Source organism: Myotis davidii, unplaced genomic scaffold (genome assembly GCF_000327345.1).
Source record: "Myotis davidii unplaced genomic scaffold, ASM32734v1 scaffold44, whole genome shotgun sequence".
NCBI lineage: Eukaryota > Metazoa > Chordata > Mammalia > Chiroptera > Vespertilionidae > Myotis > Myotis davidii.
The window spans coordinates 3,111,368-3,126,651 of NW_006299705.1; the positions used below are offsets into that span (position 1 = coordinate 3,111,368).

A 15,284-nucleotide genomic window follows, 5' to 3' on the forward strand; every position below is an offset into this window, starting at 1 on the left:
AATTCCATTGGCATTTGTGTCGTATCATTAAAAGTCTTCTGGGAATGGACAGAGCTTTTGTTGATCATGAGCAAGATCTTGCTGAAGCCATGTGCAAAGAACAAAATGAAATCTTGACCTGGAGTAGAATAGAGACCGTGACATTGTATGGAGCACTGTTTAGGGCAGTGATGGCGAACCTTTTGAGCTCGGCGTGTCAGCATTTTGAAAAACCCTAACTTAACTCTGGTGCCGTGTCACATATAGAAATTTTTTGATATTTGCAACCATAGTAAAACAAAGATTTATATTTTTGATATTTATTTTATATATTTAAATACCATGTAACAAAGAAAAATCTACCAAAAAAATGAATTTGCATGTCACCTCTGACACGCCTGTCATAGGTTCGCCATCACTGGTTTAGGGGGAAAAGTATTTTCAGGACACCTACTTTGAAAGCAGATTGACTGAGTTGTTACAACACAGAATAAGTGTCATTTATCTTGCTACAAGTCCTCTAGCAAACTTTATGCACTTATGTCAGAACTAACTGCAGTTTACCAGTTTGTTCTGTATTGTAAAATTTGGAAGTGTTCCACTTCTTACCAGGGTTTCAAGAGAGATTTGTTGCCTCATCTGCTCCAGACACAAGAACTTAGAGTGAGCTTTAGAGGCTGTTAGTCTAATGCTCTACCTAATATAAGAATTCTCAATCTTTACTTTTATTGGTTTTCAGTGTCCTAAGACTATACCTGTTCACAAAATGAATGTAATTGGTTTATTATTTTTATCAATGGACATCAGCTTATATAAGAGTTTATATATTAATATAAATCTACAGACATACACAGTTCATCTTAAATTATTATTTATGTTAGTAAAATAGCAAAGGAAAGTTAATGCATGCCCTTATGCTATCAGATAATAAATATGAATGTACACAAAGTGTATTTATAGAGTGATGAGCTGCCTTTACATTTATAAGTTTCATTTGTATATGGTCAAAATTGGACTGTCCTATAGGCTATTATAGGATATATTTGTATAAAAATCTTTGATGAAGTTTTGACTGAGCTACATTATCATATTAACTCTATATTTTTGTTTATCTACAAAATAAAATTCTAAAGGACCCTTGTTTAAAACAGACGCATACACACATTTTATGCTATCATTTTTTCAAACACTTAGACTCATCATGTTTCTCAGTGGAATCATGCTTGAGTGAGTTTTACTGCTGCAAAAAGAATTCTTTCTGGCCCTGACTGGTTTGGCTCAGTGGATAGAGCGTCGGCCTGCGGACCGAAGGGTCCCAGGTTCGATTCCAGTCAAGGGCATGTACCTTGGTTGTGAGCATATCCCCAGTGCAGGGTGTGCAGGAGGCAGTTGATCGATGTTTCTAACTCTCTATCCCTCTCCCTTCCTCTCTATAAAAAATCAATAAAATTTTTTTTTTTTTTACAAAAAAGAATTCTTTCTCGCAAGTTCCTCTCATTTGCTCTTTTCATACTTAGAGCACTCCAGATAATATTCCAGAAAAAAAACCAAAAAACTAAAAAATAAGCCCATGAATTTCTGAGTTTCAGAAGCCACCAGGAAATGTGTTTCTTTGGAAGCATGGGTAAGGCCACAAGCCAAACTCCGCAGCCAGACATATAGTGTGACTTCCTTCGTCCATTGACAACTCACTGTGTGCATTCCGAATGGTAAGACCCGAGCTCGGAAACAGAGAAATTAGTTGGAAAGGTCGGCTTGTTGCTTGGGCTTTCTCTCAAAGACATGACTACTCCAGTTGATTGGAATTTAACCTTAGACCTGTTCCCTGGACTGTGTCATTCCAGTTGAATTGGTTCTGATTTCTTGAAGGCGTGATTCTGTGCTGCAGGCAGATCCCTGCCTGTTTTTTGTTTTTTGGGTTTTTTTAATCATGCGTGATTGCTTTGTGTCTCACTGTTAGCAATGGTGCTTACATGATTTTGGCTCAAGATGCAACTGGCCTCTGCCCCAAGAATCCAGCATTAGAATGTGACTGGAGTTACAGGTTTAAAATGAAAGGCCTATGAAATTTTTGTTTCTCACCCAGAGAGATACCAGGGTAGACTCTGCCACTTCCTCATTGCTATCTCTAAGTGAGCACTGTGGTGTCAGTGTTTACATTCGTCACAATCAGAATTACTAACAGTAGTTTAGTTCCGAAAATTGTGTGGATATGAAGAGTGTCACAATTATCATTCCAGTTTCCTTATCCACTCCCTTTCCCCATCAGACCTTGTATTTCAGAAAACCAAAGGCTTGCAATTCTTTGAAGAGATTTCCCCCCTTTTTGAGTGAAAGTAAGGCAAGGTGACACAAAACTCAAAAAAGTAAAGAAATCACATCAGAAGTGAAAGCCCTGCTGGTTGCCACTCCCTACCCCAAGTAACCATTTCAAATAGTTTAGTGCAGTGGTCGGCAAACTGCGGCCCCTTGAGTGTGGCTCTTCCACAAAATACCACGTGCGGGCGTGCACGTACAGTGCGATTGAAACTTTGTGGCCACACTCAAGGGGCCAAAGAGCTGCATGTGGCTCGCGAGCCGCAGTTTGCTGACCACTGGTTTAGTGTATTTTCCTCCCACTTGTTTTCTAGATATAATGATATGTTTTATGTGTATATAAAAATGCAATCGCCCTGGCTGGTTTGGCTTAGTGATTCCGGTTGGTGGCAGGTGCTCAGATTGTGGGCTCGATCCCCAGTGGGGAGCATGCAGGAGGCAGCCAGTCAATGATTCTCTCTCGTCATTGATGTTTATATATCTCTCTCCCTCTCCCTTCGTCTCTGAAATCAATAAAAATATATTTTAAAAAATGCAATCACTACTACTATCCTGTTTTGAAAGGAGTTGTTTTCACTGAGTAATGTAACTTGGACAGTTTCTATATCAGCTCAGAGATCTACCTCATTCTTTGCCAATAGTTACGTGGTATTCTGTTGCATGGCTGGACCATAGTGTGTTTAACTACAGTATTTCCCTCACACAGACTTTTTTGTGTATTTTTTAAACAAATTAGAATGAGGCAAAAATCTCTGCTGATATCAGCTACAGAGACTTTCCAGCTGCATTTCATTACGACTTCTGGAGTCACAGACGATGCTAGATGAATGACAACCTGAGTTTCCTGTCAAGGATTAATGTTTAATGCTGATTAGATAGTATTCATATTTTAAATCAGTGACATGTTAAGGGGATAAAATTTTATTTCTGTGAGAATAAAGTCAGAAATTCATCTAATCATGGTTCCCTTCCTAAGCTTATTGAGAAAATGGATTTTGAGCCCCTTTTCCAAAGAGAATTTTACTTAGCTTTGTGTCTTGTGATAAAGACCACCAACAGCCCTAGCTGGTTTGGTTCAATGGATAGGACATTGACCTGTGGACTGAAGAGTCCTGGGTTTGATTCCAGGCCACATGCCTGGGTTGTAGGCTTGATCCCCAGTAGGGGGTGTACAGGAGGCAGCTGATTGGTGATTCTCTCCTTCATTTATGTTTCTATCTCTCTCTCCCTCTCCCTTCCTCTCAGAAATCAATAATATATATATATTTATTTTTAAAAGACCACCAACAAATAAATAGGTTATTTACTTCTTAACTATTGAAAACTGATTTCACATTTAATATGTATTTTTATTAATGTTAATTAATATTATATTCATGTTTTAGATCATTGGATCTGTGTCTTGCACCTAAAGTCTGTCTTCTTGCCAACGGTTGTCATGGATGATATCATGGAATGATATGTATAGATCAGTGAAGTGGGCGCTATTTCACCAGAGCATCAGGGACAGACCCGGGAGCCAGCATTCTCCTGTGAGCATCACATACTCCTGCCTCTGCACCTCGAGAGAGTGCAGACAGTCAGGCAGCTGGGGAGGCAGCTGGTTTCTGCATTCAGAGCACATCAGCCTGAGGTTGTGAATGGTCTGGATCATTACGCAAGACTCACAGCGCTCTTATTAGCACCACACTGATTATCGCTGTGCAGTAACTGCTTTCCAGAACACCCTAATTGAGCTCCTTCCTTGCATAGAGTTGACATTATGTTTAGATAAACCCTCAGTATGACATTTTAATGGGTATTTGTAACAAAGTCCAAAGGACAATTAGAACCACCATCCACGCAAAAAATCTTTTTTTTTTCAAGACAAGGCACAGTGCTAACATATAAAAGGCTCATTTTACTAAATGCAGATGAGTGTCCTAGAGCAATGCTTTCCCAGTTACAGGCGGCTTGCTTTTACACTCCGTTCTTCACTTCAGGTTGATGTCTCCCCTCTTCCTGATGTTTGTGGTTTACGTTTTCGGTCACTCTTAAATTCAGATTTAAGCCGTCTTGCAATGGAGCTGGGGAGGGGTCCCAAGCGGTCACAGCTTCATAGCTACAGTGGTCAGTGTTTCATCCCTTCATTCTTTTATTCATTTTCAATTCAGATAAGGGTATGTTCATTTTACAAAGTATATGCTAGGCCAGTGATGGTGAACCTGTTGAGCTCGGCGTGTCAGCATTTTGAAAAACCCTAACTTAACTCTGGTGCCATGTCACATATAGAAATTTTTTGATATTTGCAACCATAGTAAAGCAAAGACTTATATTTTTGATATTTATTTTATATATTTAAATGCCATTTAACAAAGAAAAATCAACCAAAAGATGAGTTCGCTTGTCACCTCTGACATGCATGTCATAGGTTCGGCATCACTGTGCTAGGTCATTTCTCAATCCCCTCACTGAGTCCATCCTTCATTCAGGCCACAGGGTCTCATCCATCCGTCTCTGACACAAGCACACACTCCAGGGCACGTCCTAAAAGCAGAGGAGGTTGGACTCCCTCTGACCACTCTAGGGCTCCCCTCTCTCTGAATCACTGGGTTATAAAACAGGTGGAAAGAATTGGGGATCTGGCGTCGCACAGTCCATCCTGGCTGGTCTCATCTATTTCTTAAGTACTTACTTGAATTGTATCTCTAACTTAGATGTTAGATATGTAAAAGGGATTAAGCAAAAAACAAACAAATGAACAAACAAAATACTCATGGACACAGGCAACAGCATGGTGATTACCAGAGGGGAAGATAGCTAGGAGGAGGTAGAAGAAGGTATAGGGGGTATAAATGGTGATGGAAGGAGAAAGAAACTTAAGAATTTGCTCTTTTTGTTCATGAACTGAAATCAAAAAAGAAATTTGGCTGTGGTTCTTGAGAGAGATCCTTCCACCTCTTCTGTATTGCCAGCACACTTTCTTCATGTTCTAGCATGGGTAATACCACTTATCATATCTATTAACAACTATACCTCTTCCACTGGAGTCTAATCCTAGAGGGCAGGGGTAAGTCTTATTAGCCACCACATTACCGCATTATGACTGACAAATATAAACACTCAATAAAAGTCTGAATGAATGAACAAAAAGTACAACAAGATATCACTAGGCATTAGGGAAGTGCAAATTAAAACTGTGATGCAATGCCACTACACACCTATTAGGGTGGCCAAATTTTTTTAAAAAATAAAACTTACAAAAAGATGGTGAGAAGAATATAAAGCAGCTAGACCTCTTATATACTACTGGTGGAAATGGAAAATATTTTGGCAGTTTCTTAGAAAGTAAAACATACTTATTATCTGACTCAAATGACCCACACCGAGGAATTAACGCAAGAGAATAGGAAAACTTTGGGGAACACAAACACCTGTCTGAAATGCTGATAACAGATTTATTTAGACTCACCTATAACTGCAAACAACCCGAATGTCCTCCAGCTGCTGAGCAGGTAAGTAAACTGATATACCCACACAATGGAATACTGCTCATTCGTGTAAAGGAACACACTGTTGACACTTGCCACAATCTGCATGAGTGCATTATGCGAATAATCCAGACTTAAAAACTGCAGACAGTATGATTCCATTTATATGATATTCTAGAAAAGGCAAAACTATAGGGACAGAGAACAGACCAGGGGGTGCCAGGGTTTAGGAATAGAGGACAGGTTGACTCCAAAAGGGTGGCAGGAAGGACTGTTTTGTGGTGATGGAGCTGGTCTCTGTCCCAATTATGATGATGGTTACATGACTTTCTGCATTTATCAAACTCACAGAACTGTATAACCAAAAAATAATAATAATAATTTTACTGCATATACGTTACTAATTTAATGTGAAAAAGTTAATCGAGGTTATTTTGCTGTTTAGCATGAATTCAGAAAGAAAATGAGTCAAAAGGATACTTGAGTACCTACTGTCTTAGTAGCCTGCAGTGATTTTGCAGATGTTCATGTACACACATGCTCAGTGTGAGTGTATCCATTGAACAAACATTTGAAGAACATTTGCTGTGGACCAGGACTTCTGTAGGCACTGGGGATACATTGGTGAGTAACCAAAGCAGAGTAGCTGCTCTCATGGTGGGTAGAGGAACAGATAGCAAAGGTGTAACTAATTCAATGAATATGACAGCTTTAGGCAGGGTAACTGCTTGGGAGACAATAAAAGAGGCATTAGTGATAGAGAGTGGGATTGAGGGTTTGGGCCTCTCTCAGGCGATAACCTTAAACTGAGACCTGGAAGGTGTGAAAAAGGAATCCATGTGTGCAGACATTCAGGCAGGGAAAATATCAAAGGCAGAGACCCTGAGGGGACTACATCGAGGACAAGATGTACTGAAAAACCCTCCCACTTCAAATCTCAGAGAAAGATGGGGTAAAATACGACAAACTGCCTTTTAAATGCATGCTAGGCTCCCAAGGAGCTATGGCAAAGCCACCAGGATGGAATTAAGCTTTGTTATGTTCAAACTACTGACAGCGGGTCAATGGAACCGGCCCAGGCTGAGTGAGGGGACCCGTAGGAGATGAGCTCAGATGCATAGGTAAGAGTCAGCTTCTGTCAGCCATAGAGGCCACAGTAAGGCCGGTGGATTGATTCCAGACCTATTAGGAGCTGTTGGAGGCTTTCAAGCAGCAGAGTGAAGTGCTCTTGTTGACACTTTAAAAGGATGAGTCTGGCTGCTGTCAGGAGGGTGGGCTCTGGAAGACCAGGGAGGCAGGAAAAGGAGAGTTAGGCATGCACCGTGGAAATTGGGAGGCATGCTAACTTTGAGATATATCTTGGAACTGGAACTGGCTGAGAGATTGGACATTGAGGGTAGTGAGAGAGAATAAAGAAGAATCAAGGATGAAGTCTTGGTTTGGGGCACGAATGTCTGGGTGTATCATTTGCTGAAATAGGGAAGATTAGGAGGGAAACAAGAATTTTGTTTGGTAGTGGAGTAAGAAATCCCAAGTTCCATTGTGGACACCGTAACCGAGATGCCCTTAGGCATCTTTGTGTAGATATAAATAGGATGCTGGAGCTCTGGGAAGAAATGGGTGGATGATACACCCTTTATGCAGAGCGAAACCACCACATTGCATGTCTGTGAGCACACACACACATGCGTACACAGCCCCCAAGCAAGGGGCCAGGAGACAGGCTTCGCAGCTGAAGAAGTAGAGAGCGATCTGCACAGAGGCGGGTGGGCTGACCTTCAGCAGCAAACAGGAGTCTCCACCTGAAGAAACTACATCCCAAACTGAGGCGAGTGCACTCCGGACCAGCTGATTCTCTTCTAGGTTTAGATCCTATTTGTCGTCCAGTTTTCTCTGTGGACTGAAGACTGCTGACCTGGAATCACGCTGCAAACTGTCTCTCCGCCCACGGACGTGATGTTTGGGAGCAGGAAGAGCGAAGGGCAATATTTCTAAGACTATCAGGAAGGAGCGTGAAGTCCTTGGTGAGGCATCTGGAGAAGTCCGAGCAAAACGAAAGGGCCTGAGGTTCTATAGAGAATAAAATTTCAAGTAAACTTATATCTATCAGGTTAGTGATAGATCTATTCCTACAAAGAGAGGTGTGTTGCATTCCTATTGCTGCTGTAACAAATCACCACAAATTGATTGGTTTTAAACAACACAATTTATTACCTTACCATTCTGGAGGTCAGAGGTTTAAATGGGTTGACAGGGCTTCTGGAGGCTTGAGGGGAGAATATGTGTCCTTGCCTTTTCCAGCTTCTACAAGCCTCCTACATTCCTTGGCTTGTGGCCCCTTCCTCCAGCTTCAAAGCCAGTGCTGTAGCATCCTCAAACCTCACCCCTGTCTGACCTCAGCTTCCCTTATTACATCTCCTGCTCTCACTCTGATTATCCTGCCTCTCTCTTTACCTCCTAAGGACCCTGGTACTTATGTTGGGCCTAGCCATATAATATGGGGTAATCACTTTATCTCAAGATCCTACACTTAATCAGGCCTGCAGAATCCCTCTGCCATGGAAGGTTTAGAGCATGAGGGTGAGGACATCTTTGCCAGAGAGGGAGCATTGTTCTGTCTACCACCAGGAGTTTCCTGCTATTTATTGGGGGGACTTTCTCCTTAGTTAAATAACTTCATTTTAAAAAAACAAATCAAAACCCTCCCATTTTTGTTTATAAAACTGCATCTTCAGAGCTAATTTATTTTAGCAGAGGCACCAGAGACCTTTCCCTCTCTTGTCTTTGCTCTTTCTCCGTGTACTGGGCTGTAGCCTGAAATTAAAACCCTGCATTTTGCCTCAATCAGCCATCTAAGGCTTTTGTTTTTCTTCTAACGTGTATAATAATAGCATTAGGAGCTTTTTACAAAGAAATTCTATGACCCTCTCAGATCAAATTTGAACAAGGTATGTTTTCTGTTTCATCATAGAATTTCTTCTGCCTTTTAGATATTGGAGACTTGAACTTCTGCTGCATAAAACATTGAGAATAGATATCCCTTCCTAAAGTTTACAATGTAGTTAATTTAGCAATTCACATCATCCTCATGTATTAAGTTCCCAGAAAATGTTGATTAATCTAAGATTGATTGAGCAGGTTTACATCATTCGTCAGCAGATTCTGCGTTTAAGAGCAAGTGTGCATAGAAAGGAGGCCATGTGTGCTGTCAGATTCTGCCTCAAATCCTGGTGGGGAAGCTTCTGATATGTAACTTCAGCTTTGTGGCCTTGAAGTTACATCACCTCCAGAATCTCCCTGGCTGCTCTGTAAACAGCGATTAATTATACTGCTTTCCTGGGGTGTAGTGTAGACTATGACTTTGTTCACAAAAAAAGCCTTATAATACCAAGCATTGCCCAAAATTAAATTTTTGCCTCCCATAATTCATCTATGCCTCTATAAATTTCCTCTTTTTTCAATTGGATTTGATATGCCTCATTATTTCTCATTTAGAATCATGTTTGAATTTTGCTTTCAACCATTTTATATTCATTTAAATATAAGACTGTCTTTCTTTTAGTCCATGAAGAGATTTCTATTTGTATCCCATTAAGCTTGTTCCTATTATAATAAAAATGCTGTTTGGGAATTTAAAATTCTCTTGATCTATTGGATGACATGTGCATGTGGAAAGAGATACCGCAACTGGCAATTCTTAATGATTGCACTGGTCAGGGTGCTGGCAAGCAGTGATGATGTTCTCATAGGGGCCATTTGAAAAGAGTGATGTGGGAACGGTAAAGAGAAACCAAAAAGGAGTAATAAGCACCTGGGAGCTGGTAGCAGAAGGGCATCCTCTACCCACCTGTGTCTCACAGGGCAAGAGGAGGGAGGGGTTGCCAGAACCTGACAAGAGGTGTGTCTACAGAAGGTTCCAGGGGATGGGCATACCCAGGGTCAAACCTCCACCCAGCCAGGGAGATGGGAGAAGGGAAGCAAGGGAAATAAATACCCTAGCCCCACTCCCACTCCCTGTTCTCCTTCCTCTATTCAAACCCAAATGGAAGAGGAGGGCATGGGAGCCAGTTGATGCAGTCCACAGACATCCGTTTCCTGGCACACACTCGGTGGAGAGTGGAGAGTGATCTGCAGGAGCGAACAGAAGATACCCAGCAGAATAGTCTATTGGGGAAAATATTATCCCAAGTTAATTTTTCTTGGCCTTCAAAATTTGGTTGTTCATAAACATACTTAGGCCCTGACCCCTTTGGTTCCAAGCATCTTTCTTCGCAGCACCGCTATTGGCAGTCGTGTTGCCACGGGTGGTGCTGTTGGTGGTAATGAGGTTGGTGGTATTGAGCTGGTCAGCCCAGGTCAGCTCATTCTTCTGTGGGTCCAAGGTCTGACGAATGAACTTGAGGTGTAGACTCCACAGTGACTGTGGAGTCGCCGTTTCCCAGCAGGCAGTCTGAGGGGTGCCTCTCCCTCACCCTCCCCTCCTCCTTTTCCAGGATGGAGCTTCAGCATGGGGTCGGCCTACCAGTTTCACAGTTGGCGTGTGTTCGTGATTGTCTGCGCCCTCCCCTGTGTCTGCTCGGTGGTGGCCCTCACATTCATGCCTGAAAGCCCCCGGTTCTTGTTGGAGGTAACATTTGTTATTACTGATACTCAAGGAAGCCACGTACGTTGGAGACAGTAGCTTGTTAATTCTAGAACAGCATGTCTGCCTCTTTGAGAGGTATTTTTTCCTTCCTTATGTGGAGGGGTTGGTGTGATGGGGACATGCTTCCAACACCCAGCATGTGAACAAGCTGCCTTGTGGCCAGAAAGCACTCCTATTCCTCCTCAAGCAATTTACTCTTTGCTCAGTGAAGAGAACATGGCTATTGTTCTATAAAGAAATTCTACCATCCAAAGGCGCTATTTCTAGTTATAGGCACATCCATTGAACTGCTAAGGTATTCAAGGATATCCAAGTAGTCTGTATGTTCTAATGGGACACACCTAAATGCATTTTCACAATGACACCAAATTTGATTTCTACTCACATTTGCTAGGTTGGAAAACATGATGAAGCTTGGATGATTCTGAAGTTAATTCATGACACAAACATGAGGGCACGGGGTCAGCCCGAGAAGGTCTTCACGGTGAGTACTGCTCCTCAGAGAATCATCTATGCCAGGGGTGGGAAACTGTTTCTAGAAAGGCCGGATTGTAAATTCCTCTCTCGCTACACCTTCCCTTCCTCATACTTGCCCCTTTTACCTAAGCCTGCCACACTGCTGCTGTATGTGCTGCTCCCTCTGCATGAACGTTCTTTGATTCTCTTGTTACAAAGTTTATTCTCAATGGGGAAACCAGTCTAAATTAACGAAAATTGGGTGCACAGAATTCTTTAGAAGGAACATGGTTTTTAAATCTTTTTATATATGCAGCATATAGTTAGATGAAAAATGTTTTGTCTAAAACGGGTTTAATACATAAAGTAAGACAGAAGTGGGACAAAAGTAAGATCGTCAGTGTCATAAATGATATGAATTATCGTTCTTAAAATGTGAAATAGGGAGGGGATAAACCAGTGTCTAGGATTTAGGGAATTTTTTAAACTCATGATTCAGTGTCATAAATGATATGAATTATAGTTCTTAAAATGTGAAATAGTCCCTAATTAAACAGTCCCCTCACGTCTTATTTTATTTTTATTTAAGAAATATATTTTCGTAATATAAAGATAGACTTCAGTATGTCATCTGTCCAAATTATCATAGATTCTTCATTAGCAAAATTTTTATGGAGTGTAATGGAGAAAGTAAGGTCAGTAATGGAGGGCCTGGAAGCTTTGAGTAGGCCATTCTTTTTAGGAGACACACAATAAAGGAAGGCTTTTAAACTCATGAATGGGATCTGGAAGAATTAACTGTCCTTAATTATTATCACCACCAGGATAAAACTTAATTGGCCACCCCCCCCAAAAAAAAAGTGAAATAGTCCCTAATTAAACAGTCCCCTCACATCTAACTTATTTTATTTTTATTTAGGAAATATATTTTCATAATGTAAAGATAGACTTCAATATGTCATCTGTCCAAATTATCATAGATTCTTCATTAGCAAAATTTTTATGGAGTGTAATGGAGAAAGTAAGGTCAGTAATGGAGGGCCTGGAAGCTTTGAGTAGGCCATTCTTTTTAGGAGACACACAATAAAGGAAGGCTGTTTTTAAATTAAAGGAACATGAAGCTGGAGGATTCTCAAGACATTAGCTAGACACTGGGTATCACTCAATCCTTTCAGCCCAATGCGGGTAAGCCGTTTACCAAAGACTCCTGAGAAAGTGTCTTTGTAGGGACTCATTGTCCTGCTTACCGGCTTTTCTTCCAGTGGTTGGAGTTGCCAAGTCCAGCCATGACCATTCATGGTAATATTATTATGTAAAAGGGGAATAATGTGGAAATGATCCAAAAGAATGGGTAATCTCAAAATCATTTTTTTCTTGTTATACTAGTATCTACCACACAGTGACTATACATGGATTCCTTTTAGGTCTCCTGCTTAAGCTCTTTTTTCTATGCCCATACCTTAAATACTGTTTTACAGGGAGATTTTCAGGTTTGGGGAAGTGCTTTCGGCTATTTCAGCAGCAGGCAATAGGATTCAGCCCTGCTGAAGCTTTAAGGTTCACCAACCTTTTGATGAACTTTTTGCATTTATGACCTGCTGGAATTAGCTTCCAGATACAGTATTTTTTAAAATATACACATTTTTTATTGATTTCAGAGAGGAAGGGAGAAGGAGAGATAGAAACATCAGTGCTGAGAGAGAATCATTGATTGGCTGCCTTCTGCATGCCTCCTACTGGGGATTGAGTCCATAACCCAGACATGTGCCCTGACCAGGAATCGAACTGTGACTCCTGATTCATAGGTCGTGCTCCATCACTGGCCCACACTGGCCAGGCTAATACAGTATTTTTTTTTTTATCACACTTCTTGATGTTTGCAGATAGTATTCCTCCCACTTGGAATGGACTCCAAATAGTTTACACAAATGGCAAATGACAAATTTCTCCATAAACTCCAGCTCAAATTCTGTAGCCAGTGAAGCCTTCTCTCCTCTCTGTCACACTCCCAGGTGAACGTGGGTGTTCTCTACAATATTTCTCTCCCATCTGATATACACTTCCATCAGAGTACTTCTTATTTTGTATGGTAAGTGCTTGATGTTTGCATCTCCAGGGTCCAGTGTCAGGCCTGGCACCCCATGGGTGCCTGTGCATTAATGAACAAACAAACACTGATGAGTGGAGAAGAGGAAGCCTCACAAAAGTAATATATTGAGTGATAAGAACACCCCTGTGATTAAAAAAAAAATGTAGGTACAGTATCACAAAACAGTGTCTACATGGCATGTTTTGATCTGACTCTATTTGGAATCCCATATTTAACTCAGACATTATTTTTGTTAAATATAGACATCTTTGTTTACGTAGTCAGGAAAAGACTACTGCCTACCTGGTATAATTTGAAAGATACAAGGGTCTCCAGAGCACCTCCATCGAAAGACAACCTCGGTACCTGAATTCTCACAATAGAAGTGCTGTTTTGGATATTGGCAGAATCTCCAGAAAGAAAAAATCTGTTCAAAATTTATCCCTGGCAGGGGTAACGTGTGTACATTTCTGTGCCTCTCGGATTTATCAAAAGCAAGTAAATAGTTTTTCATAGGATAAGAAAGGACAGATCCATAAAGGATCCATTCTTCCTCTTTTTTCTCTTTCTCTCTTTTCAGGCTTCATTCTCGATTTTGAAAGCATTACTTCTTTTGACTCTTGGTTCTTTTCCTTAGCAAAAAGAAGCTAACTTAAGTCATAGATGCAGCTTTTCATGCCAACCCTCCATCACTCATTCCCCTTCAATGTTGATGCTTGCCATCGAAGCTCATTCACTTGACCTTGCACTATGGTCACCTGTAGATATTTGCTGACCAGTCACTGTGAGCTAATTAAGCTGTGGGAGAAGGAAGGGAGGGCAATAGTGATGCTCCAAGGATAAAAGTTTGATGGGAAAACTTTCAGAACTATGGTTAGGGGCCAAATTCATCAAATAAGTAGGTTTCAAAGAAAAGTATGTACAATCACTTTAGTCCAAGCAAATAATTCTTAATCCAGAAGCTGACCTATCTGGATGTTTTATCTGCTAATGTGTGCCTTTGTAGTAATGATTCAGAGAAAGGCATTTTAATTTCACACTATTTCATTACTACTTGCCCTTCCCCTACTTCCCTATGGTATTCCTTCCCATTCATTCTTTATTCAGTTCCTTTAGGTGCCATTTGGGTCTGTGCACTTGCATCATCAGTCTCATATATGTATGATGTGATTATCAAATGCCTGCTTTTTTGTTGGAGTCAGCTTTTGTTCCTTTAAAAACAGATGGTAGCCTTAACCAAGCAACATCAGAGAAGAGAACTCAGCACTTTGCCCTCTGTTGCTCTTTACAGGTAAACAGAATCAAAACCCCAAAACAAATAGATGAGTTGATTGAAATTGAGAGTGACACAGGAACATGGTACAGGAGGTGTTTCGTTCGGATCCACACAGAACTGTATGGAGTAAGTAACAAGCCCGTCTGAATTATTGGCCAATAGTCAATAGTCTATTGGTCAATTGTTGCATTTGAGGTTAGTCAGAAGCAGGGTTGACAGACCAATTCCATGAATGGGTTTCTCCCCACTTCAGACACCTGACTTCTGGACTGGGACCAGGTAATAGGATCCCCTTGGGATCATCGGGGAAACTTAGATGCTTCATCTTTGGGAAGGGAAGGTGTTCGGTGGAGTCTTGGTAGTGCTGTGTAGGCTTTGCCCATTGACCTCAGGAAGCTGGTAAATGAAATTTCCAGTATTTGGTTTTCTCTAGCCTCTAGCAGTCTAGCTTTTACATTTTAAGTTCAAATGAATCCAGTGCAAAGAAAACTCAACTTTTAAATAATTTGTTGGAGGGGGTGGGGAGTGGGGAGTGGGGTTGACTAGATAACTGTATAAGTAAACTAACTCTCTAATATTTTACAGATTTGGATGACTTTTATGAGATGTTTCCACTACCCAGTTAGGGAAAATACAATAAAGCTTACAATCGTTTGGTTCACCCTGTCCTTTGGGTAAGTGATATTGAAATTCTTGGTGAGTGAAACCTTTATATATCCACACTGTAATTCCTAGTCATGCTGCTTTCTTTTCTTATGCTGTTTGATGCTGTTAACATTTAGGAAAGAATTTTATCCACGTTAGATTTGCTAACAGTTATGATTTTATAATCCAGTCATTTCACTTATCTTGTCATAAAGCTGTGCTGGCAAAACCAGTAATATTTGGAAAGTCCAATAAAACCCTGGGTGATCTGTCCCCCATGACTTCTCCTCCCTCCCATCCTCATGTGGTTGGCCCCAGCCACAGCAGCCTCTTTGTTCTCCCTTGAATATGCAGGAAAAGTATACTATACTTTCAGGTCAATGGGATCTTCGTGTCTGGTGGAGTCCC

At 40.9% G+C, this 15,284-nt stretch overlaps 1 protein-coding gene across 1 annotated transcript in view; it reads left to right on the plus strand.

Moving 5' to 3' along the window:
* Nucleotides 1-15,284, plus strand: part of SV2C (synaptic vesicle glycoprotein 2C) — a 148,493-nt gene that overhangs the window by 109,210 nt on the left and 23,999 nt on the right. Inside the window, exons 5-8 of the mRNA XM_006775452.2 lie at nt 10,259-10,392; nt 10,805-10,894; nt 14,247-14,357; nt 14,817-14,905. Of these exons, the coding sequence (XP_006775515.1) occupies nt 10,259-10,392; nt 10,805-10,894; nt 14,247-14,357; nt 14,817-14,905 (424 nt within the window). The remainder of the gene's footprint in view (nt 1-10,258; nt 10,393-10,804; nt 10,895-14,246; nt 14,358-14,816; nt 14,906-15,284) is intronic.